This window comes from Gorilla gorilla, chromosome 1, assembly GCF_029281585.2.
Source record: "Gorilla gorilla gorilla isolate KB3781 chromosome 1, NHGRI_mGorGor1-v2.1_pri, whole genome shotgun sequence".
In the NCBI taxonomy this organism is placed as follows: domain Eukaryota; kingdom Metazoa; phylum Chordata; class Mammalia; order Primates; family Hominidae; genus Gorilla; species Gorilla gorilla.
Window position 1 is genome coordinate 239,321,877 of NC_073224.2, and position 24,666 is coordinate 239,346,542.

The 24,666-nt window shown below is 63.2% G+C and overlaps 3 protein-coding genes across 12 annotated transcripts in view; 2 read left to right on the plus strand and 1 right to left on the minus strand.

The window, feature by feature from the left end:
- Positions 1-12,444, plus strand: part of CFAP74 (cilia and flagella associated protein 74) — an 84,220-nt gene extending 71,776 nt beyond the window's left edge. Inside the window, exons 26-40 of one of the 7 annotated variants that reach the window (XM_055382653.2) lie at positions 318-594; positions 2,867-2,965; positions 3,840-3,979; positions 4,552-4,686; positions 4,819-4,928; positions 5,068-5,123; positions 5,233-5,352; positions 5,641-5,796; positions 7,861-7,990; positions 8,266-8,420; positions 8,684-8,816; positions 9,038-9,198; positions 9,460-9,594; positions 9,799-9,878; positions 10,667-12,377. In XM_055382653.2, coding sequence (XP_055238628.2) covers positions 318-594; positions 2,867-2,965; positions 3,840-3,979; positions 4,552-4,686; positions 4,819-4,928; positions 5,068-5,123; positions 5,233-5,352; positions 5,641-5,796; positions 7,861-7,990; positions 8,266-8,420; positions 8,684-8,816; positions 9,038-9,198; positions 9,460-9,594; positions 9,799-9,834 — 1,843 coding nt within the window. In that variant the 3' untranslated portion in view covers positions 9,835-9,878; positions 10,667-12,377. The other 6 variants (XM_055382656.2, XM_055382629.2, XM_055382639.2 and 3 more) reach the window with 6 other exon arrangements.
- On the plus strand, positions 12,406-14,646 carry TMEM52 (transmembrane protein 52). Of its 3 annotated transcripts, none has more exons than XM_055382679.2 (5): positions 12,406-12,494; positions 12,965-13,191; positions 13,301-13,342; positions 13,804-13,982; positions 14,073-14,646. In XM_055382679.2, the coding sequence occupies exons 2-5, from the start codon at positions 12,989-12,991 to the stop codon at positions 14,351-14,353; spliced, it is 705 nt and encodes a 234-aa protein (XP_055238654.1). In that variant the 5' UTR covers positions 12,406-12,494; positions 12,965-12,988; the 3' UTR covers positions 14,354-14,646. The 3 variants fall into 3 exon arrangements, with proteins under 3 accessions (XP_055238654.1, XP_055238657.1, XP_055238658.1); XM_055382682.2 differs by having other exon boundaries at positions 12,986-13,191; XM_055382683.2 differs by lacking the exon at positions 12,406-12,494 and having other exon boundaries at positions 12,973-13,054; positions 13,148-13,191.
- Positions 14,647-14,944: 298 nt separating this feature from the next.
- Positions 14,945-19,139, minus strand: CALML6 (calmodulin like 6). Of its 2 annotated transcripts, none has more exons than XM_063703430.1 (5): positions 16,505-19,132; positions 15,625-15,799; positions 15,343-15,487; positions 15,165-15,265; positions 14,945-15,092 (listed from the first exon to the last, which is right to left on the minus strand). In XM_063703430.1, the coding sequence occupies exons 1-5, from the start codon at positions 16,505-16,507 to the stop codon at positions 15,046-15,048; spliced, it is 471 nt and encodes a 156-aa protein (XP_063559500.1). In that variant the 5' UTR covers positions 16,508-19,132; the 3' UTR covers positions 14,945-15,045. The 2 variants fall into 2 exon arrangements, with proteins under 2 accessions (XP_063559500.1, XP_063559502.1); XM_063703432.1 differs by having other exon boundaries at positions 15,069-15,092; positions 15,165-15,245; positions 16,505-19,139.
- Between the last annotated feature and the right edge of the window lie 5,527 nt (positions 19,140-24,666).

The window sequence follows — 24,666 nt, forward strand, 5'->3', positions numbered from 1 at the left end:
GAACCAGGAGTTCGAGGCTACAGTGAGCTGTGGTGGTGCCACTGCACTCCAGCCTAGGGCAACGGAGTGAGACTCCATCTCTATTTATAAATGAATAAATACGGTTTAAAATTTTTAGCCACCCACCTCAAATGTGCACGAGGATACGCTGTAGTTTCGAAACTTGTCAGCGGTGCAGTGACCCCCTGGGCAGCAGGAACGTGCATGTCCCTATGAGCCTCACCCGGGGCTTGTCCTCCACCCAGCGGCCCCACGCCTGCCGCAGAGGGACACAGACGCCCTGCACGGCTGAGGGCCTCCCACGCTGCTGCTTGCAGGTGCTTCAAGCTGTCTTGCCGGGCTGTAGGCGTCCACCCACCCCTGGAGCTGTCCCACTACCAGATCAAGTTTGCGGCCACGGCCCTATACGACACCTCCGTGGCTACAGTGTACGTCATCAACTCTCACCTGAGCATGAGCTCGCAGTCCCACTCCAAGCCCCGCACTGGCTCAGAGGACGCCTCTCCCAGGGGGCCCACGTCTTTCGAGTTCCTGCTGCCCCCAGACTCGCCTATCACCATCTCGCCCTCAGTGGGGACCGTGTGGCCAGGAAAGGTGGGTGTGGGCCCCACACACAGGCTGGGAAGCAGGAGCTCCACACCACCTGCATTTACCCCCGGGGTGTCTGGCTCTGCCCACCCTTAACCACAGGGTTTCAACCTGGAGAACAGGGGCGGGTGTGAACCGGGCGGGAGTGAACCCGACCCTCCTCAGACCCGAGCAGGGCCGAGGAAGGCTCCATGGCCAATGTGCATGGGGGCCCAGGGCCACCCCCATCGGGGGGGGTCACAGTGCCCTTGGTCCAGCCTGACCCCGAGAGGCAGGAGCTCCCCAGGCTGCTGGCCTGGCCGGAACCCATCCAGGGCTCCCAGGTTGAGACTGGGGAAGGCTGTGTAGTCCCTTGCACCTGTGGACCTCGCGGGCCGACTGGGAGCAGAGGGTGTCAGCCACTCCCACCCAGCACTCTACCTTTCCTGCAGAGCAGAAAGCTCTGGGCCTGGCAGGGCCTTCGGGTGACCCTGAGGGCTGCCGAAGGCCTAAGTGAGGAAGGGCATGTGAGGGACAGTTGGCTCACATGGGATTTCAATGAATGCAGTGATTCAAAATGCATTTCATTCAACTTAGCAAAAGCCACTCGGTGATGGTTCTCACCCCCACACACATTACTGCAGATGCAGCTCTCCTCTCCCTCCCCTACCCTCTCCCCTCGCTCCCTCCCTACCCTCTCCCCTCACTCCCTCCCTCCCCTACTCTCTCCCCTTCTCTCCCTCCCTCCCTACCCTCTCCCCTCCTCCCCTCCCTCCCCTCTCCTCTTCCTCCCTCCCCTACCCTCTCCCCTCCTCCCTCCTCTACCCTCTCCCCTCCTTCCCTCCCCTACCCTCTCCCCTCCGCTACCCTCTCCCCTCCCTCCCTACCTCCCCTACCCTCTCCCCTCCTTCCCTCCCTCCCGTACCATTTCCCCTCCTTCCCTCCCCTACCCGCTCCCCTCCCTCCCCTCTCCCCTCCCTCCTCTCTCCTCTCCCCTCTCTGCCTCCCCTCCCCTCTTCCCTCCTCTCCCTCCCTACCCTCTCCCCTCCGCTCCCTCCCTCCCCTCCCCTTTCCCCTCCCTCCCCTACCCTCTCCTCTCCTCTCCTCTCTCTCCCTCCCTACCCTCTCCCCTCCTTCTCTCCCTCCCTACTACCCTACCCTCTCCCCTGCCTCCCTCCCCTACCCCCTTCTCTCCCTCCCTTACCCTCTCTCCTCCCTCCCTCTCTCCCCTACCCTCTCCCCTCCTCTCCCTCCCCTATCCTCTCCCCTTCCTCCCTCCCCTACCCTCTCCCCTCCCTCCCCTACCCTCTCCCCTCCCTCCCCCACCCTCTCCCCCTCCCTCCCCTCACCCTCTCCCTTCCCACCCTCCCTCCTGTACTCTCTTCCCTCCCTCCCTTTCCCCACCCTCTCCCCTCCCTCCCTTCACTCTCCCCTCCCTCCATCCCTCCGCTGACGTCTTCCCTCCCTTCCTCCCTCCCCTCACCCTCTCCCCTCCCTCCCCTCACCCTATCCTCTCCCTCCCTCCCCTATCCTCTCCCTCCCTCCCCTATCCTCTCCCTCCCTCCCCTACCCTCTTTCCTCCCTCCCTCCCCCACCCTCTCCCCTCCCTCCCATACCCTCTTCCCTCCCTCCCTCCCCTACCCTCTCCCCTCCCTCCCTCCCCTACCCTTTTCCCTCCCTCCCCTCGCAGTCTCCCCTCCCTCCCTCCCCCTACACTCTCTCCCCTCCTACACTCTCTCCCCTCCCTCCCTTCCCCCACCCTCTCTCCTGCCTCCCCAGACCTGTCCCCTCCCCCCACCCTCTCCCCCTCCCACACCATGTCACCCCCAACCCCATACTGCACACTGCCTGTGGGCTCTGTCACGGAGGGACCCTTCTGTGGGAAGCCATTTCCAAAATGGAGGCTCCTTGGAAAGGCTGGTGTGTGCAGGGACCAGGTTAGGGTGTGGGACTCACCCGTCAAACTCAAGGAAAGGGCGGGCTCAGCTGTCACTGCTGCCCCGTGGACAGGGGACCCGGTCCCGGCCTGTCCAGGACTCTATTCTCAGCACCTCCAATCACAGGACCCCCACCCTGCATGGCCAGAGGGCTTGGTGCTCACGCCTGCAGCCTGCCCAGCTTCCTGGGGGACAGAGGTCAGGGAGGGGCTTCCTGAAGGGGCACGCAGGCTGAAATCTCAAGGGGAGGGGGAGGTGACCTTGAGGGGAGTCCACGGGCGGAGAACGGTAGAGTGCCCGCAGGGGCTCCGGGGGGGTGGAGGGAAGTGGCAGCCCCTGTGCCCACACTGGTCTCTCCTCAGAGGTGCCTGGTCCAGGTGGCCTTCCGGCCAGTGCTGCCCGAGAAGCTGATCCACCAGGAAGCCCTCCCACTCCTGAACAAAGAAATGGAGACCAAATCTGTGCGTGGGGCCCGGGAAGGAGGGGCGTAGGTCGGGGAAGGGCCTGTTGCAGGAACAAACTCCACCGCCCTCGAGTCCTGGGGGCCCCGGCCGCATGCCGGGAGCACAGGGTAGACCTTTCCCAAGCAATGCACATGTCGAGCTGTATCTGAGGTTAAAAAGCTTGCTCACCAAGACCCTCCCTCCTCTCTGGAAGGCACTGCCAGGCGGGAGCAGGGAAGGGTGGGCTCTGGGGGTGGGGGCAGTAGGGGCTGTGACCCAGGGGTGCAGCGGATGCAATGAAGGGCCCCTCCAACAACCTGGAGGCCCCGGGAGGCGCACCTGAAACACGGAGTGTCCTGCAGAATCTGCCCCACAAGTGCCGGCCCTGGAGGTGGCCTCGAGGCTCCTGCCACACTCCAGATGCACCCTTCCTGGCCTGGCTTCCTCCCACGGGTTTGCCCTTCCCGGCCTGGCTTCCTCCCAAGGGTTTGCCCTTCCCGGCCTGGCTTCCTCCCATGGGTTTGCCTTTCCTGGCCTGGGTTCCTCCTGGGCGTGCATGCGAGGGGAAGCACTTGCCTTCCGCCTTCCGCGGTGAAGATGGGGGAAGGCACCAGGGTGGGGACCCCGGTTCTGGCCGCCTCCTCACTCCTTCATGCCTCGGTTTATCCTCTGGTGAAGCAGACGCTGCAGTCTGTGGGCAGCTCTGTGGGGGTCTGTGTGCCCCTCCGCACTGGCTACTGTCTTCCTCGGGCGCCGGTCGGCTTTTGGGTCCCCATATTCAATCCCAACTGCGGCTCCCGCGGTTCTCGCACTGGCAGCAGAGGAGCCACGGGGCACAGCTGGCTGTGTTTAGGGCCCTGCGCAGCCCCACAGCCAGTCGCTCCCCCCACAGGTCCGAAAGGATATGGCCCCCCAGAGGAAGGACCTGCATAGACTGCCATTCTCCGTTCTTCGAGCACAGAACCGCGACAAGCTGTTCAAAGTCTCTGTCCCCCACGTCCTGGAGATGCGGAAGCGGGAGCTGAAGCCCAGGTGGGTCCAGGAGGGGCTGCCCCACCTGCTTCCCTCCAGGCCCCTCTGGTGGGACCCACTGTGGCCCCTGCGGAGAGTCCCCTCCCTACAGATTGCCCGGAATGACCCACGTGTCTGGAAGGACTGATGGCTTCAGACACAGCTGGATCCAGGTGCTGCCTTCCTGGGACCTACCCACCCCATTTCCCCAGGCCTGACACCCCTGCACACAGCCTCAATCCACGGGTGGGGAGCAAAGCCACCACCCCCCACCCAGCCCCCTGGGTGCAGAATGAGCCCTGGGAAAGCTCTGATGGGTGCCTGTGGCCCCGGGAAGGAACATGGCTCTCTAGCCAGGGGCCAAAGGCACCTGCCCCAACCCCTAGCCTCCAGCCACCAGCTGACGAGGACCTGAAGTGAGTGACGAGGCCCCCACAGGAGCCAGAGAAGGGTGGAAAAGCCAGTTTGTCAGACACAACTGGGACAGCCACAGCCTGGGACCCTGGGACCCTGAGGCAGAGCCGCAGGGGTCTGGCCTGGGCCGATGGTGGGTGGGGGCAAGGCGGGAGCACAAGCCTCTGACTTCCTTCTAGTTCCGACGAGTACCAGGCCGCCCGAGCCACCCTGGTCAGAGCGTTCCAGGCGAAGTTTGACACATTTGTAGTTCCCTGTGTTGTTGCCAGTGGCGACATCAAAGACAGGAAGGGGTCAGAACCCCTGAGCTTCAGGTGCGGGGTGCTCTGGCCAGAACGGGGTGTGGTCAGCCGCAAACGCGCTGTCCCTCTGCTACTGCCCAACTCTGGGGCCTGGGCGGGCAGGGGGCCGCCCACCCTGCCCTCAGCATGCCCTTCCTATCCCAGCCCTCACAACACCCTGTACCTGGAGCTGTGGTGCCCGACGGTGGCACCATCTGTTGTGGTGACGTCCCATAGAGGCAAGACCATCTTTAACTTCGGCGACGTCGCTGTGGGTGAGACGCTAAGCCCCGCACACACCTCCACGCCGGTGCCCGGGCACACCCACGCCTCCCCCAGCCCCACGGCCCACCCCTGGCAGAGGCGCTCCCTGGGGCCTGGGGCTGGGGCCTGACGCTCCCTGCCCCATTTCAGGGCACCGCAGTATCAAGAAGATCTCCATCCAGAACGTCTCTCCCGAGGATCTGGCCGTGTCCTTGTCCACCCAGCTCAGGCGGCCTGCGGGGTGGGAGCGGGGACCGGGGAGGGCGTGGTAGAGCCTGCAGACACCTGTATCCCCTCCTTGACGTGGACCCTCAGCTGGACTTCTCCCTGCTGAACCCCAACGGCCCCTTTGTCCTGCTGAACCACTCCAGCCTGCTGCGTGCGGGTGGGACCCAGGTCCTGGTGCTGTCCTTCTCTCCCCACGAGAGCATCCTGGTGAGTCCCAGGCCCACCCCGGCCACACTGTGGCCCAAGGCTCCCCACACTGCAGAACAAAGGCGCTGGCCGGGGCGGGCATCACCTGTGCTCAGGCCTGGGACTAAGCCTAGGTCTGCGAGCAGCCTGGCCCCCAGGCCCTCACACCAGCCGCCAAGTGAGCGGAGCTGACGGAGCCCCCCAGCGCTGTCTCAACTCCAGCGTTGAGAACCCACTGCCCCTGAGGCAGAGCTCCCCTCGTGGCTCCAGCAGACATCTGTTCCTGGCTGAGCGATGTGGTCTCTTTAGGCTCAAGAAACACTGGACATCATCACCAAGAGAGGCACGCTCACCCTCACCCTTCTGGGCACTGGCGTGGCGTCCATGATCACGTGCTCCATTGAAGGCAGCGTCCTCAACATGGGCTATGTGATTGCCGGAGAGTCTGTGTCCTCAGGCTTCAAGGTGAAGCACACGTGGGCCCTGGTGCTGGTTCCAGCCTCCCAGGAGGGGTTTCCACCAGGCAGGACTCAGGCCAGCTGTCAAAAGTGACCCATGGGTCGGAGAGCCCGTGGGGACACAGGTGGCCCCCTCTACCCCACCTCTACACAGCTGCCGCCTCTGCCGCCCTCTCCTGCAGGGAACCCGGGGCCTGTTTCTGGGGAGGCTGCAAATGTCCCCTAGTCCTCCCCACCTCCCTGTCCTCCTTGGCGCCCTTTGTCCCTCCTCCTCAGCCCCTGCACAGAGCTCCCCCCACCCACCCCCCACCCCCTGCCCTGCTGCTTGAACTCACTCCTTTGGAGCTCAGCTCAGCCACCCGGGGGCAAGGGTTTGCAGCCCTCTGCGGTGAGCCGCACTGCCCCGTGTGCCCTCATGCCTTCACGCTGCCCCATGTGCCCTCATGCCTTCACGCTGCCCCATGTGCCCTCATGCCTTCTCACCAGTGTGTGCCCTCATGCCTTCGCACCAGCGTGTGCCCTCATGCCTTCGCACCAGCGTGCCCTCATGCCTTTGCACCAGCGTGTGCCCTCATGCCTTCGCACTGCCCCGTGTGCCCTCATGCCTTCGCACCAGCGTGTGCCCTCATGCCTTCGCACCAGTGTGTGCCCTCATGCCTTCGCACCGCCCCGTGTGCCCTCATGCCTTTGCACTGCCCTGTGTGCCCTCATGCCTTCACACCAGCGTGTGCCCTCATGCCTTCGCACTGCCCCGTGTGCCCTCATGCCTTCGCACCAGCGTGTGCCCTCATGCCTTTGCGCCAGCGTGTACCCTCATGCCTTCGCACTGCCCCGTGTGCCCTCATGCCTTCGCACTGCCCCGTGTGCCCTCATGCCTTCGCACCAGCGTGTTCCCTCACGCCTTCGCACCAGCGTGTGCCCTCATGCCTTCGCACCAGCGTGTGCCCTCATGCCTTTGCACCAGCGTGTGCCCTCATGCCTTCGCACTGCCCCGTGTGCCCTCATGCCTTCGCACTGCCCCGTGTGCCCTCATGCCTTCGCACCGGCGTGTGCCCTCATGCCTTCGCACCGGCGTGTGCCCTCATGCCTTCGCACCGGCGTGTGCCCTCATGCCTTCGCACCGGCGTGTGCCCTCATGCCTTCGCACTGCCCCGTGTGCCCTCATGCCTTCGCACTGCCCCGTGTGCCCTCATGCCTTCACACCAGCGTGTGCCCTCATGCCTTCACACCAGCGTGTGCCCTCATGCCTTCACACCAGCGTGTGCCCTCATGCCTTCGCACCAGCGTGTGCCCTCATGCCTTCGCACCGGTGTGTGCCCTCATGCCTTTGCACCGGTGTGTGCCCTCATGCCTTCGCATTGCCCCGTGTGCCCTCATGCCTTCACACCAGCGTATGCCCTCATGCCTTCGCACCAGCGTGTGCCCTCATGCCTTTGCACCAGCGTGTGCCCTCATGCCTTTGCACCAGTGTGTGCCCTCATGCCTTCGCACTGCCCCGTGTGCCCTCATGCCTTCGCACCAGCGTGTGCCCTCATGCCTTCGCACCAGCGTGTGCCCTCATGTCTTCGCACCAGTGTGTGCCCTCATGCCTTCGCACTGCCCCCTGTGTCCTCTATGCTTTCGCACGAGCGTGGGTCCGGGAGGGACACCTGCTTCTCTGCCTGGCTCAGGGCGGGTCCTGGAGGCAGAGCCCAAGACGGGCGTTGCATGGAGAAAGGGTGCTCTGAGGAGAGGGGGTGAGGGCAGGGAGGACACAGGCGGGGACGTGGGTTCAGGTAAGCTGGGCCTGAGCGAGACTCAGGCGCCCTGGAGGACAGGTGACACCCCAGAGCTGTCCACGCACCCTAGGCAGGGAAGCCGCGCCCCGGCCTAGCAAAGGCTGATGAGAGGCTGGAAGAAGGGATGTTGGCACACAGCTCAATAAACCGCCACGTGTGCTGGCGTCATCAGGCCACCCGGGTCCCCACCTGGGTGTGGCCTCATGGCAGCAGCCAAGTCCTGGGCACTGACGACAGGAAGGGGGCAGCCAGGCAGGGGCTGGCCGGCAGTGACCGCGGCCTGCTCTCTGCAGCTGCAGAACAACTCTCTGCTCCCCATCAAGTTCTCCATGCACCTGGACAGCCTCTCCAGCACCCGGGGCCGGGGCCAGCAGCAGCTGCCGCAGTTCCTCAGCTCACCCTCCCAGAGGACGGAGGTGGTCGGTGAGCGGGGGGTGGGGGGTGGGCGGTGGGCGGGGGGTGGGGGGTGGGCGGGGGGTGGGGGGTGGGCGGTGAGCTGGAGGGGGCGGTTGGTGAGATGGGGGGGTGGGCGCTTGGATCCATGGGAGGAGTGGGGGGCGCAAGGCCACTGGGGGGACCAGGCAGGACAGGGGCTCTGCGGTGGGCGGGCAGGGTGCAGAGCTCTATGCAGCAAGGCTTGGAGGGCAGACAGTGATTGCAGGTGGAGAAGGCCAAACTGCACCCCACCCTACCCGCAGGGACGCAGAATCTCAACGGTCAGAGCGTGTTCAGCGTGGCCCCCGTCAAGGGCGTCATGGACCCCGGGAAGACACAGGACTTCACTGTCACCTTCAGCCCCGACCACGAGAGCCTCTACTTCTCCGACAGGCTCCAGGTGGTGCTCTTTGAAAAGGTGCGGCTCTGGCTCTGCAAGCTCAGCCCGGCCCGGCCCTGGCCCCACCCAGGGCCTTGCCTTTGGCTGCACTGCTCCACTTTGGAGGCCCTGAGGGTACCATGGCTGGGGCACTCAGCGCCACACTGAGGGCCGTCAGTGGAAAGACCAGAGTCCAGGGCCCCACGGGGCCCTGCTTCCTTCCCTGAGCCAGCCCAGCTCTCACCAGCAGGACCCCGGCTGCCGAGCTTCGGGGACAAGGCCACTCCACTTCTTGTCCCCAGAAAATCTCCCACCAGATCCTGCTGAAGGGTGCCGCCTGTCAGCACATGATGTTCGTGGAGGGCGGCGACCCCCTGGACGTGCCCGTGGAGTCTCTGACAGCGATCCCTGTATTTGACCCCAGGCACAGAGAGGGTGAGCCCCTCCCCAGGGAGGGAACAGACACGGGGCCTCCCGGTGCCCCTGTCCCGTGGATGGGGGCCCCGAGACCCAGCGGAGCAGGGCAGGGATTCCCAGTCTTCTACCCCAGAGCCAAGCAGGACAGCCACTGCTAACCAGAGTTCAGGAGTCCAGCTGCAGCCTCACCCCATGCCTCAGCCTGACCCTGAACAGCTCCCCTGGCCACACCCCTCCAGCTGGCTCCCGGCCAGGCCCTCTCTCTCCAGAAGCTGAGGAGCTGAGGCCCATCCTGGTGACCCTGGACTACATCCAGTTTGACACAGACACGCCAGCCCCACCTGCCACCCGAGAGCTGCAGGTGGGCTGTATCCGGACCACCCAGCCATCTCCAAAGAAGGTGCCCACAGCACTGCCCCTGGGGATACCAGGCAGCCCCCTCGGCCTCCCCTGCCCTGGGCAGCCCTGACCCTCCTGGCCTTGCCCCTCACTGGGCTTGTCCCGACAGCCGGGCTTTTCTCGGACTTCCTGTGGCAGCTGTGGGGTGGGCAGCCTGGTCAGAGCTGGGAGGGTGAGTGGAGCTGGGCACCCTCACCCCTAGTCCCACTGCTTCTGGGAGTGGTGCCTGGTCGCCAGCCTACAGGAGCCCCATACCCCACAGACCGTTGAGTTCAGCATAGACAGCATCGCATCCCTGCAGCACAAGGGTTTCTCCATTGAGCCCTCCAGGGGCTCCGTGGAGCGCGGCCAGACGAAGACCATCAGCGTCTCCTGGGTGCCACCTGCGGACTTTGATGTAGGTGCCTTTGGGCTCCAGGCCAGGGAGCCCTGGGAACGCCAAAGGCTGGGTGGGCTGACACCCCTGCCCAGTCCTAGGGGAGGAGGTGGCCGTGGAGGACCCAGGGGAGTCAGGTGGGCAGGGCAGTGGGAAGACAGCAGATCTCCTCTGGGTGCCCACTGGCTGAAGGCCTCTTCTCCCCTCCCCTCCTGTTCCAGCCAGACCACCCACTCATGGTGTCGGCCCTGCTGCAGCTAAGGGGGGATGTGAAGGAGACCTACAAGGTCATCTTTGTAGCCCAGGTGTTGACCGGCCCCTAAGCCTCTGCACAGAGCACCCTCGGGCCCTCCTGCCCACCCTCAAAGCCCTCCCCAGGCTGAGGGCCAGGTCATACTACCCTAGAGCCTGGGACCTGGCCATCCTCTGCCAGGCAGATTCCAATAGGCCGCCCTCCACATGGCGCCATGGCCACTTCCTGCTGCCCTGGACCCCGCAAGCCCAGGGACATCCAAGAGCACCCCTCCTGAGACCCCAGACTCAGAAGCAGCGAGAAGGCCAGGCCAGCCCACAGCCATCCTAGCCAGAGCCCCTCAGAGCCCCCAGCCCCCAGGAGAGCCCTCCACAGCCTGTCAATAAATTTTCTGTAGGCCAACACGTGCAGCCTGCAGTGTGGGTGACAGCAGGTTATTCCCTGGGGTGAGCACAGAATGGGAGGTGGGGACAGAGCCCTGGGGACGCAGCCCCTCCCCTCACAGCCATGAAACCCGCTTTGCCTGGCAAGGACCTCCTAGAGTGAGGCCATCCTGCGGGACACCTGTGGGGAGGCCACCCTGACCCAAATTCAAGGAGAGCCCCCAAGCCTGGCGCCCTGAGCAGCAGCAGGCAGCCCAGAGGGCCGGGGTGCAGCTAGAGCTGAGGCTGACCCAGAACCAAGGGGCCCTGGGTGATGGGTAGGGCAGGGCTGCAAAGCCCAGGGCAAGCCCCGGGAACTTCCAGACTTTTCCCAAGTTCCAGGACCCCGGATGACCCCAAGCAAAGGTGAGCAGACGGTGGGGACCCCCAGCCTACTCATGCCCTCCCCTCCACCCAGCAGGGGCCAGGTGAGGCCCAGCTCCTGCACTGAAGTCTCTACTTGTCTGAGATAAGTCTGGGCTCGGCTTTCTGGGCTCTGACCCACCCTTCAACAGAGAAGACCCCTCGCAGCCCGTGAGATGCTCCTGGAGCTCAGAGTGGTGCCTGCACCCCAACCCTGCTCTCCGGAGTCTGGCTTGTTGGACACTGTCCCCACAGAGCCCACCCAGCCTGGCCCTCCTGTCACAGTGCAGCACACCCACTGTGCCACCCCAACCAGCAGCCACCGGCAGACTGTACGCAGCCTTCCCTGGCCGGGTCGGGGGAGCAGATGGTGCTTCTGGGAGCTCTCCTGGGCACAGGCCTCAGGGACGCTGGTCTTGAGCTGCCTGCCCTCACCCCCAGCCCCCCAGGGCCCACAGTGCCTAGGAACTTGTCATTGCCCCAAACTTCAAGCCAGTGACATTGACCCCGCGGTGGCATTTTGCAGGATTTCTGTCCAATGGGTCCCTTGCTGCCCTTCCTGCAGCCGACCTGCCATGGCTCAAGCTTGCGCCACACCAGATGGGAGGGGAAGGCAGGTTCCGCCAGGTCCAGGCCAGGCCCCAGCTGCAGGAGGAGGTGCTACTGGATGGCAGTGTTTCCTGAATAGGCCCCTCTCTTCTAAACCCTGACCCGACTCTCCTGCTGGCAGGCCTCTGGTACTGAGTGGCGAGGCCCGCCCAGCTCCTGCGTGGGGGCCGCGCCCACACCTTCCGGAACTCAGGGCTGTGGCCTCAGGCTGTGCTGTGCACATGCACTCCCATTCCCACTCCCGTGCTGGGCCTCCACGACCAGTGCAGTCAACGTGGCAGGAAGAAGGGCCAGGGGCTGGGGGAGCTGGGCAGGCAGGAAGGGCCCTTGAGGACCGTGGCACAGGCCTTGGGAGGTGAAAGGCAACTTCAGGCAGAGCCCAACAGTGGAAGGAGTGATGCAGTGAAGGGACAGGTATGGGCAGAAGAGCCACGCAGAGGAGGCCCTGCCCTCCAGGGTCACTGCCCTTGTAGGGGTGGAGGACACTGAGCAGTGCCCACAGCAGAGGAGGCCCTGCCCTCCAGGGTCACTGCCCTTGTTGTAGGGGTGGGGGACACTGAGCAGCGCCCACATGTGGAACAGTTCTGAGCAAGGGGTGCGTGCCCCTCCTGCAGTAAGATGGACCCTACCCCTTGCTGTGCTGACCACCTCCCTTAGCCTGACCACCAGACAGACGGTGTGCTGCTCGTCCCACAGGGAGCAGAGAGCACCAAGAGCCTAATAGGGCCCCTGGCCTGGTGGCAGAGGGATAAAGGTCTGGGGTCCCCCTGGAAATGGCCCCCGGCCTGCCCCTGCACAGGGAGCAGCAGACATTGCAGGCTGAGGGAAGGGCGCTGGGCTCCCTGTGGCCCTCGGGAATGGAGGCCACATTCCCCAGGTGGGGCATGGCCTCCAAGGCCAAGTGCTTTGGGAAAGTGGTCTGTACCCAGCGCCTCAACAGCCCAGAGCCAGGGCCAGGCTCCAGCCCCCTGGGCCAGCCCCCAGACAGCGCCTGCAGCGCAGGTCCACAATCAAGTGTCCAAACACCACGTTCGGGATGCCCAGCATCTTGGTGGCGTTACCCTACAGTCCACCTGGAGCCCGCCTGCGAGACTGGACCCGAGGGACCACACCCAAGGCAGCCACGACTTTCCAGGCCAGCTCCCGAGGGTCCCCGGGCCACGCCCAGACCAGCGGCAGAGCAGGCCACGCTCGGCCGAGGTTAAGGCGCCGTGCCCGGGCTGAGGACGAGACCCACCGTCGCCTCCCGAGTCTGGGCCAGGTGGAGCTGCGGGGTAGGGCTTGCGGCGGACAAGCCCTCTGAACACGTTGGGCGTGGCCCAGTGGGAGGGGATTGCGCTGAGCGGGGTATGGTGGACGAGGCTTACGTTGGGCATGGGGCCAGTGGGCGGGGTTTGCATTGAGTGGAGGCCCAGCGAATAGGGGCGTCTCGTGGGCGAGGGCTCCTGTGGGCGGGGCCTGCGGCGAACGAGGCTTGCACTGGGCGGGGCCCAGTGGGCGGGGTTTATGCTGCGTGAGACGTCCTGTGGGCGAGGCCTGCGACGAACGGGGCTTGCTCTGGGCGGTGCCCGGAGGGCGGGGTTTACCCTGCGAGGGGCGTCCAGTAGGCGTGTGCGCCTGTGGGCGGGGCCCGCGGCCAGCGGGGCCCGGTGGGCGGGGTTTACTCTGAGCGGGCGTTCTGTGGGCGTGTCATGTGGTGGGTGTGTCCTCTGGTGGGCGGGGCCCCATAAAGCCGCGCCGCCAGGCTTTGCTCCAACCTCCGCAGAGCATGGCCCGGGGGCCGCTGGCCGCCCGCGGACTCCGGCTGCTGCTGCCGCTCCTGCCGCTGCCGCAGGTGGGTCGGGCGGCGGTCTCTCTCGGTTCGGCCACCGCGGGGCGGGTCCGTGCTCGGACCACGCCCCTCCCGGGCTCACCCTTGTCCCCACAGGTGGCGCTGGGCTTCGTGGACGGCAGCTGCGACCCCTCGGACCAGTAAGTCGGGGGGAGGGAGCCGGGGCCTGGCCCCGCCCTATGGGGAGGCACGGGCGGCGAGGTCGGCCGTCCCATGCCCCGCCTGCTCCAGGTGCCGCCGTCCCCACAGGTGCCCGCCCCAGGCCCGCTGGAGCAGCCTGTGGCACGTGGGGTAAGTGGAGGCCGCGGCGGAGCCGTGCGTCCGACGGTTCTGGGGCGGGGGTCACCGGGGCCAGGCCCTCCAGGCCCTTACCTCACCAGGCCGCCTCCGCTGTCGCCCAGTCCCGGCCGCTGGCGGGAACTGACCTCGAGCAAGCAGGACCTTCCCTCCCACCTCTCCCGCCTGGCCTCCGCGGGAGTCCCCTACCATCCCGCTCAGCAGTGGGGCAGTCGCTGAGGACAGCGAGTCCTGGGAGTGAGCCCAAGGCCACCCCTGGCCAGCCCGGGAGAGATAGCCAGGGCAGGCCCAGCAGCCCGAGGCCAGGCTCTGGCCACGGCGGTCTCCGACGTGGAGAGACATTGTCTGCTTTTTATCCTGTTAACCTGTCTTCGGTGGTGGTGCCACGACATTCCCCAGGGTGCAGGTGCCCGGTGGCCGAGGGTCAGTCCAGTGGTAGAGCCTTGGTCTCCTAGGCTCATCCTGCTGGCAGTCGTCCTGCTTCTGCTGTGTGGTGTCACAGCTGGTTGTGTCCGGTTCTGCTGCCTCCGGAAGCAGGCACAGGCCCAGCCACATCTGCCACCAGCACTGCAGCCCTGCGACCTGGCAGTCATCCCTATGGACAGCGACAGCCCTGTACACAGCACTGTGACCTGTGAGTGCCTAGGGGCCCGCCAGTTGGGGGTGGAGATGGCGGGGGTAAATGCCAAGCCCGCCTCCACGAACCCACTCTGGTTCCCTGCAGCCTACAGCTCCGTGCAGTACCCACTGGGCATGCGGTTGCCCCTGCCCTTTGGGGAGCTGGACCTGGACTCCATGGCTCCTCCTGCCTACAGCCTGTATACCCCGGAGCCTCCACCCTCCTACGATGAAGCTGTCAAGATGGCCAAGCTCAGAGAGGAAGGACCAGCACTCTCCCAGAAACCCAGTCCTCTCCTTGGGGCCTCGGGCCTAGAGACCACTCCAGTGCCCCAGGAGTCGGGCCCCAATACTCAACTACCACCTTGTAGCCCTGGTGCCCCTTGAAGGAGGTAGGAGAACCGACCAGAGCTTGGAGAACTAACGCTTGGAGCCAAGGGCCCCCAGCCCACCCCACCATCCCGCACATTGCTGTGGCCCCAGCCTCGGTGCCATGTTACACCGGCCCCATGGCGTCACCCCCTAGGCAGGCTGCTGCTTTCAGCCTCAGCCCCTGGCCCAGCCCCAGCAGGCCCTCAGCCTGGAAGAGGCCCCTTGGGCCTAAGCCTCGGGTGGGAGCTCAGGGCTACCTGTGACGTCTGCATCTTCTTGGAGAGAGAATAAAGTTTGTATTTAAGTGGCCTCTGCCTATGTGGGAAGGACTCTGGGACTCCAGGGCTCTGGGAGGAACCCTCGGGCAGCCAACCCCCAGTGCAGGCAGGCAGGGCGAGCGTGTGGTCCCCGGCCTGTACCCAGTCCAGGTTTCAGGCTGGCATTCCTAGCCCTGAGCTGGGCAATGGGTGGTGTCAGGTGTCGTGGCAGAAATGACTGGGGCTGTGTTTCTGTGGCTGGGCCAGGAAAACTCTTTTCCTTCTCCAGCCCCATGCCTTTGCCTGTTGCCCCCCAACCCAGGCTGGGACAGTGAGGCACACACAGGTCGGGCTGGAACATTTATTTTACACGGAGCCGGGGGAGTGGGGGCCAGGGGGCAGGGGCAGCAGCCTTCCCGGGCAGGCCTCCCCCAGCTGCGGCAGCTGCACCTACTGGATCAGCTTGAAGGACTCCCCGGTCATCATGGCCACAAACTCTGGGAACAGAGGGGCAGGTCAGCAGCTTGCCCCGGCCCAACCAACGGCTCCCAGGGCTCCAGGCCACTCACCCTCATAGTCGATGGTCCCGTCCCCATCCTTGTCGGCCTCCTTCATCATCTGCTCCGCCTCCACCTCGTTGAGGGGCTCCCCTGCGTTCATTAGCACGTACCTACGGGGCCTGGCGCTGAGCCACTCCATCGGCCCTGCCCGTGCCCGCCCCCCACCCGCCCCCCACCCGGGCCCTACTTGAGTGTGTTCCAGTCAATGTAGCCCTTGCCCTCTTTGTCGAAGACACGGAACGCCGCCCTCAGCTCGCTCTCCTGGTTCTGGGCCTTCTCATGGTAAACTCCCATTAGTGCCAGGAAACCGTCACAGTTGAAGAACCCTTTGTCTGCAAGGGGCACAGCTGGGGCTCAAGGGATGGGGCACAGCACTCCCCATGGGCTTTGCCTCTTCCCCCCATAGGCACTGAGACCTGATCCAGGGCCCTCCCCGAGGCTGCCCACCCTACTCCAGCCATGAGCTCACTGTCTCTGTCCACGTCCTTGGCCATTAAGGCCAGCTCACTCTTGGTGGGGTTGATGCCCAGCAGGCTCATGAGCCGCTCCAGCTCCCCCGTCTTCACCTCCCCGTTGCCCTCTTCGTCGAACATCTCAAAGACTCCCTTGTATTCCTTGATCTGCTCAGCCGACAGGCGCTCTGTCTGCAGGGGACACCCGCACCGGCCTGACCAAGAGCCCTTTCTGCCCCTGTGTCCAGGGAAGGGTCAGAGGTACCCCCTGCACCCATTCCTCCCTTGGCAGCCTTTCAAGGTGAGTGGTAAGAGAGGAGGCCCCCAGCGGAGAGCAGGCTTCCAGGACAAGGGGTCACACGCCAGGGGTTTGCAGGGCCAGCAGGGCTCTGCCAGACAGCTAACAGGGGCAAGGGCCAGACAGGCAGGAGCCAGCGTGCAAGGGAACAACAGCAGCTGCAGGGCCAGGCGGGCCAGGCCGCGGCCCTGGAGCCTGGCAATGGACACCAGGTGAGGCAGGTGAAGGAAGCCGAGAGCAGGGTGGGGAGGAGCCCAGCCCTGGCCCGGGGAAGGCTTCCAGCCCAGGATTGGGATACAGCCCAGGAAGCAGAACCCTGGGCTCCAGCCTGTGTGGCATTCCGGAGGGAGAGTCCAGCACCGGGCCACACCTGCCTGCCACCACTGCTGCTGCCCATCTGGGAGCCAGCTTCCAGAAAGGGCTGCTCCACCCTGGCCCCGGAACAAGGGCCGTGTTGGTGGCAGCAGGGCTTGGCCCCCTCTTCTACCTCAGCCCCTTCTTGCCCAGGCTCCCTGGCAGGTCATCGCACCTCGAGGTTCCAGCTCAACCTACCCAGCCAGCCCACCAGAAACTCCATCGGGCACAGAGAGCAGCCTTACCATGTCGGTGGTTGTCTGACAGGATTCTGCAGGGTGGTGGCACCAGGGCTGCTGTGGGCAGAGTGCTGGGGCAGTGGTGGCAGCTGAGTTTTAGCTGGGCCTGGCTGCCTGGGGTCCCCGGGGTCCAGATTCCAAGAGCCTTTTATGGGTGGGAAATCCCGCCGGCCCTATTTTGGGACAGGCTCTCGGCCTTATCCACAGGGCCCCTTCCCGGCCCGCTTTGGCCTGGGCTTCCCCTGACCCTGAAGATGGGCACCGAAGGCTAAGTGCAGGGGCCGGGAAAGGGCTGAGACATGGCGGGACCCTCACACACGCTGTTCCCCGTGCTGTTCCCTCTTCACTGGACCAAGCTCCAAGACTACCTTCCCAGAGGTGTGGCCCTCCAGCAGGTCTTCATGGGACCCTGGTCCCATGCTGTCATCACTTACCAGTGAGATTTCTTGTTGAAGACCCATCCTGGCCAGCTGGTGCTCAGTGGCTCAGAGCCTGGCCACCCTCCCATCCTGGTGGACTCAACATTGGCCCCGTGCCAGCACGTCACAAACTCTCAGGACAGCTCGAATGAACAAATGCATTCGGCACCGCTTGACCACCTTGTACGGGAGGGGCTGAGGGTCCACCATTCAGGGAGGAGACAGCAGGACATGGGCTGGGGGTGGAGGGGGAAAGGGAGCAAGACAGGGCCTGGGGGCTGGGCTGCCCGCTGGAAGCCAGGCACAGTTGGGGGCTATTTTGGGGTTTCTCAGGGAAACCTGACCTCCCTTCCACTCAGAACAGCAAAGCTGGCTCCCGAGGGGGCCTGGTGCCCAGGCTGGTCAGTATCAACATGCCACCGTGGAGCACACGCCTGCACACGTGTGTTCCCTCCTCAGACCCGCACTGAGCCCTCCCTGTCTGGGTCTAATTACCCACCAGACTCCCAAAGCCAGGGTCCAGCTCCTCCCTGCCCCACCCAGGCAAGACTGTGAGGTTTGCAGTGGCAGGTCAGGGCTCTCAGGGTCACACTCACACCTGCCCCCCGACTGGCCCCTTGATGGCATGAAGAGTCTGAGCAGGTGGGGCACTCAGTGTCCCCCGCCAGCCCAACCCTCTGCCTGCCAGAAAACCTGCAGCTACAGGATGCCTCCCGCTGAAACCCAGGCCAGCTGCTGAGACTGCAAGATTGACGGTGACGAGGGCAGGCCAACAGCCCAGGGCACCTCCAGCCAAACGGGAGCCGGGGCTGGAGGGAAGCGGCCCTGGGTCTGGTGGGGCCAAGGGAGGCCCTGACCTTCATCCTGGCTGCTCCCTGGCCTCAGCTTTCCCCTGGGCTGGGGCAGGGAACAATTCACGCACTGAGCACCTTCCCCCAGGGGCATAGAATGGAGGGAGCCGCAGCACCCAGGCCAGGGCCCATCCTGGGTTCTGGCTCAGGGTCTCCAGGTACAGGCCAGCTGGGTACAGAGACACAGAGAACTGCACTGGCCTCGTGGCCCTGGACAAGTCCCCACCCCAACAACTCTCACAGCCAGTGGACAGCAGGCTCTGCCTCCTCCGTTCCCAGGCTTCCAGCATCTGACATTCCTGGGGCGCAGCCCTGAAGGTTCCAGACATCCTGATGGGCTTACAAGTGAAACTCAAAGCTGTGACCCCTGGAGCCCAACTTAAAGCAGAGGGCACACCCCCTGCCCCGCCCTGGCCCTGACAAACGTAGGAAGGGGCAACATGGCCACAACCACCATCAACCCCTCTCCTCTCCATCTAGGCTTCTACCCATACCCGGGACCCAGTACAAGCAGCAGAACAGGTCCTCGCTCTCTATCCCTCTCTCCTCGTGCTGACCGGCCTCTGTGTGGCCTTTGGACATACCCCATATCTCTAGGACCTGAGAGTCATCCAATCTTTATTTTCCTTCTTGTGTCTCTTCTGATCACCGAAGGCCTATTCTCCATAAGAAAACAGAAAAAGAGGCTGGGCACGGTGGCTCACGCCTGTAATCCCAGCACTTTGGGAGGCTGAGGCGGGCAGATCATGAGGTCAGGAGATAGAGACCATCCTGGCTAACACAGTGAAACCCCGACTGTACTAAAAAAAAATACAAAAAAATTAGCCGGGCGTGGTGGTAGACGCCTGTAGTCCCAGCTTCTCCGGAGGCTGAGGCAGGAGAATGGCGTGAACCCAGGAGGCAGACCTTGCAGTGAGGCGAGATCGCGCCACTGCACTCCAGCCTGGGCAACAGAGCGAGACTCCATCTCAACAAAAAAAAAAAAAAGAAAAGAAAAGAAAACAGAAAAAGAGAAAAACCCTGTAACAATTAGAATGCGGCCTCAGCCACGTTCAGGTGCAAGTGCAGTTGTGTTCATGGCCGTACCCAGTTATGCAGCAGATCTCTAGAACCTTTCACCTTGCAAAACGGACCCCCGCACCCATTAAACAGCATCTCCCCTCTTCCACCACCTCCCCCCCAGCCTATGGCAATCACTATTCTACTTTCTGTTTTTAAGAATTCGACTCCGGGGGCCAGGTGTGGTGGCTCACGCCTGTAATCCCAGCACTTTGGAAGGCCAAGGTGGGTGGATCACAAGGTCAGGAGTTCAAGACCAGCCTGGCCAAGATGGTTACACCCTGTTTCTACTAAAAAAATTAAAAAATAAAAAAATTAGCCAGGCGTGGTGGCAGGTGCCTGTAATCCCAGCTACTCAGGAGGCTGAGGCAGAGAATTGCTTGAACCTGGGAGACGGAGGATGCAGTGAGCCGAGATTGCGCCACTGCACCCCAGCCCGGGTGACAGAGTGAGACTCCATCTCCAAAAAAAAAAAAAAAAAGAATTCGACTTTTTTTTTTTTTTTTTTTTTTGAGGCGGAGTCTCGCTCTATCTCCAGGCTGGAGTGCAGTGGCGCGATCTCAGCTCACTGCAACCCCTGCCTCCCGGGTCAAGCAATTTTCTTGCCTCAGCCTCCCGAGTAGCTGGGACTACAGGCACCCACCACCAAGTCCGGCTAATTTTTTATACTTTTACTAGAGACGGGGTTTCACCGTGTTAGCCAGGATCATCTCGATCTCCTTACCTTGTGATCCGCCCACCTGGGCCTCACAAAGTGCTGAAATTACAGGCGTGAGCCACCGCACTCGGCCTGGAATAGGCGTCTTTTTTAAGGCTGAGTAAAATGTTATTCTCGGGATGGACCACACTCGGTTTATCCACCATCTGCTGATGAACACTTAGGTGCTCCCACCTCTTGGCTGTTGGAACTGCTGCTGCAGTGAATATGGGCGGGCATGAAGGTGTTTCATAGATGTGATTAGTATTTAAATCAGTAGGCCGGGCATGGTGGCTCATGCCTGTAATCCCAGCACTTTGGGGGACCAAGGCGGGGGGATCACAAGATCAGGAGATCGAGACCATCCTGGCTAACACGGTGAAATGCCGTCTCTACTAAAAATAAAAATAAAAAAATTAGCTGGGCATGGTGGTGCGCGCCTGTAGTCCCAGCTACTCGGGAGGCTGAGGCAGGAGAATGGCGTGAACCCCAAGGAGGCGGAGCTTGCAGTGAGTCGAGATCGTGCCACTGCACTCTAGCCTGAGAGACAGAGCGAGACTCCGCCTCAAAAAACAAAAGAAAAAGTATTTAAATCAGTAGACTTTGGGTAAAGCACATGACCCTCCATAACGTAGGGGGGCCTCATCCAGTTAGTTGAGGACCTTAAGAGAAAAGACTGAGGTCCCCCAAGGAAGAAGGAATTCTGCCTCCAGACAGCTGCAACATCAGCTCTTCCCTGGAGGCTGCCTACAGTGCAATCACACGGGCCAATTCCTCAAAATCTCTCTCGTCTGTGTATATGAGACGTATATATACAGACATACACACATATACACATCCCCCTGCTTCTACCACAGAGGGTCACCGCAGACATCACCACTGCCACTGAGGGTCTCCAGTGAGAAGACACTGAGAGACCCCACCCCACTCCAGGGCAGCAGCCTCAGCTGCAAACCCACCTCACCTGAGCCACATGACACAAGGTGGTCATTGTGTCCACAGGCAGGACTCTGATGGTCCCTGCAGGTGGTCTAGGACCCCTTCTGTCTGGTTCTGCTTCCCCCTTCCTGTCACAGGGGCTGACCCCTAACAGGGAGCTCCTATCCCAAACTCCATCTCAGGGTCAGCTTCTGGGGAGCCCCAGCTGTGACATGATGGATGTTGGCGGTGGACCCCCCGCTGCCAAGCTGCAACCAGGCACCAGTGCGGGACGAAGACACACGCCCCTGCATAGTCACCTGTTACACTCACTGGTGGTGTGTTGGAAGGGCAGAGGGATGGACCAGGTAACTGCCACCAATCGAGGCTACAAATGGTAGAAGGAGAGAAAGGGGCACTTGAAAGCCAGGGGTGAGCCCAAGTGTGAGCGTCGGGGGCCCTCTGTGGTTCAGGCAGCATCTCTGCTCTCCACTCTGCAGTGGGAGGGCAGCGATTCGGAGGCCCAAGCCCAGGACTTAAATCAGAGCCGGCAGGGCCCTGGTGGGGACATCCAGGCGGGTGTCCCCTGAAGTTTGATCCCCAGGTTGCTCTGAAGCTTCCGCATCTGCAGGTTTGCTCACCACTCCACAGGAAGAGCTGACACTCCCACCCCCAATGCTGGAAGGACCCAAACCAGAGGCAACACTGGTTCCCCCGAGCCCCACCTGCCCTGGTAGCATGAGGTTGGCTCTGAGGGTGGAGCTGCAGCGGGAACCTCGCTGCGGTCGAGTGGACCCGGTGCTGCTGCGGCATCTACGGGGTCTGGACCCACAGGGCTCCCTTGGTCCTGGAGCGCGGGTTTGGTAGGAAAAGGACTTCACTGCTCCAGGCTTCTCCTGCCGTTCCCTTCCTTCTGCAGCTTCCGCCTGAGGCCTCCTCAGCAGAGCCCAGGGCAAGCAACAGTAATGGGGCGAACACCGGAGCCATGGCCTCTTGCACACAGTGTCACTGCTCAGCCCTGGCTGAGACCTGGCTGGCCCCTTCCCACCCTCATCACCTCCAGCTGCCCCACGGTGGCTTCCTGGAATTCCCCCAAAAAAACAGTCCCTTTGAGTCCTCGTCTCAGTATCTGCTTACGGGAGCCCGGCCTGGACAAGGGTGAAAAAACAAAGTGAAGCCCGAACTCCAGACCCGCAGACCACACAAGGACGAGGGGATGTGAGCCACAGGGCCCTGCACTCCCAGCACCGCACAGGAGATAGCTAGAGACAATGCCGTGGGCCTAAAGTGCAACGTGAAACCTCTAAGGTGGCCATTAAAATGACTGAAACTGCTTGTATAACCTCCACACCTGCGGAGGAAAAAATGATGACGAAAATGTAATAAATCTAACAGAACACAGGAGGGGAGAAACAAGCATAAATAGAAAGCAGAAAGTCACATTATAAAAGTACATTCAGGGCCAGGCGTGGTGGCTCTCACATATAATCCCAGCACTGTGGGAGGCTGACGTGGGAAGATGGCTTGAGCCAGGAGTCTGAGACCAGCCTGGGCAACATAGTGAAACCCTGTCCCTACAAAAATACAAAAGAAAATCAGCCGGGAGTGGTCAGCGGTCCCAGCTGCTCAAGAGCCTGAGGTGAGAGGATCGCTTGAGCCAGGGAGGTTGAGGCTGCAGTGAACTGGGATTGTGCCACCGGACTCCGACCTGGGTGACAGAGCCAGACCCTGTCTCAAAAACAAACAACAATAAAACAAACAAACAAACAAAAACAAACCAAAAAAACAGAGGAAAGAGCTCAAAGAGTTGAAAGTGATTGTTTCTGGGAAAGGGCAGGCCGGCGGAGGGGCTGCAGGTTACCAGCCCTAAAAACCATGGATTATTCTGGGAAATGCAGGCTTGTCTTGGAACAAAGCCTTCCGGGACCAGTGCGCAGAGCTGCCAGCAGCCCCGGACCAGCAGCGAGGGCGGCGCCAGGGCTTCTCCCGCCATCCGCAGTCCTCAGCTGGGTTCCATAAAGCCGGGCTGTGCCTCAGCTTCCCTCTGCGAAGTGGGGGAGGAGGAGCGAAGCCCAGCGCGCCCTGAGGTGGGGCCTAGCGCTGCACTAGAGGCTTCTGGCCCTTCTTTTTTTTTTTTCGAGACAGAGTCTTGCCCTGTCGCCCAGGCTGGAGTGCAGTGGCGCGATCTCAGCTCACGGCAACCTCCGCCTCCCGAGTTCAAGCGATTCTCCTGCCTCAGCCTCCGGAGTAGCTGGGATTACAGGCGCCCGCCACCACGCCCGGCTAATTTTTGTACTTTCGGTAGAGACGGGGTTTCACCATGTTGGCCAGGCTGGTCTCCAACTCCTGACCTCAGGTGATCCGCCCGCCTCGGCCTCCCAAAGTGCCGGGATTACAGGCGTGAGCCACCGCGCGCGGCCGTTTCTCGCTTCTTGCTTGACGTTCACGTGGCACAGCCTGTGAGAGCCTGTGCTCGCCACCGCCGTGCGTCCTAGAGGCGGCGGGGAAAGGCGGCGGAGCCCGGATCACCTGGCCCCGCCCCGTCACCCGGCCGCGCCCCGTCACTTCCCCCCCGCCCACCCCACGGCCCGCCTTGACGCCCGCCCCCGTCGGAAGCCCCGCCCCGCGTCGGAAGCCCCGCCCCGCGTCGGAAGCCCCGCCCCGCGTCGGAAGCCCCGCCCCGCGTCGGAAGCCCCGCCCCGCGTCGGAAGCCCCGCGCTTTCCCACCAGATGGCGCTCGCAGGCCGCGCGGAGTCGGGGCGGTCCTGGGGCCTGGGCGTCTGGGGTCACCCCGCTTGGAGTGGGAGCTGGGCCGGCCGGGGTCGCCGTCCGAGGCCGGTCGTGGGGATTTCGAGCACTGCGAACACGGCGCCGTCCGCGCCGCCCTCCGTCCTCGGTCACACACGGCCCTGTGAGTTTCCCTTCCGGATTCCCACCGTCGCCGGGAACGAACGGAGGCGCCGGCTGCGGCCCCGCAGGGTGCCCCGACCGCGGCTCCCGAGAGGCCCCTCGCCAGCAGCCGCCCGCGCCGCGGAGGGCTCGGCCCGACTCCCTGCTCCACCTCGGGGCGCAGTGGCAGCCAGGTTCCGGGGCTCCTCCGTCCGCGTCCTCTTCAGCCTCGTTCTAATGTGACAGCAGCTGGGTCATGTTGTCCAAACGTACCAGGAGCCCCAGATCCTCCCTGCAGCGCGTGCCCCAGCGCGCCCGGTGGCCCAGGAGCCCCTGCACCCCCGCAGCCGTCCTGTCCCGCCTCCTTCCAGCTCCCAGAGGGGACCGCAGATGGGGACTCCCGGAGTCCGGGCCTGGGGGCAACACCCAGCCTGAGGCGGGCAGGCCCTGGGCTCGGGCGGGCATGGATCTGGCCTCAGCAGGGCCCCAGGAGTCAGGTTGACTCAGCCCCTCACTCCTGCCACCCTCTGCAGGGATGGGGGGCTTCCCCCCCATGGTCACTCCCAGAGGTCCCAGCTCGGTGCCCAATCAAGGCCTGACCCCCTGGTCCCCAGGGGCTGCTGGAGAGGCCGCAGGGCAGGAGAGACAGACCCTTAGAAGTATGATGGGGGCCGGGCCCTAGGTAGCTCACACTTGTAATCCCAACATTTTGGGAGGCAGAGGCAGGCGGATCACTTGAGGTCAGGAGTTTAAGACCAGCCTGGCCAACATGGCGAACTCCCCACCCACGACTCTACAAAAAAATACAAAAATTAGCCGGGCGCGGTGGCTCATGCCTGTAATCCCAGTAACTTGGGAGACTGAGGAAGGAGAATTGCTTGAGGTGATTGAGAGGCGAGGTTGCAGTGAGCCCATGTCGCGCTCGCCACTGCACTCTAGCCTGAGCAACACAGGGAGACTCCATCTCAAAAAAAAGGCCGGGCGCGGTAGCTCACGCCTGTAATCCCAGCACTTTGGGAGGCCAAGGTGGGCGGATCATGAGGTCAGGACATCGAGACCATCCTGTGAATGGTGAAATCCCGTCTCTACTAAAAATACAAAAAATTAGCCGGGCATAGTGGCGGGCGCCTGCAGTCCCAGCTACTCGGGAGGCTGAGGCGGGAGAATGGCGTGAACCCAGGAGGCAGAGCTTGGAGTGAGCCGAGATCGCGCCACTGCACTCCAGCCTGGGCGACAGGACGAGACTCCGTCTCAAAAAACAAAAAAATGTCTGGTGGACAGGCTGGGCCTACCCCCAGGAGACCCCAGGGCAAGCCTGGGCAGAGCTCCAGGAGG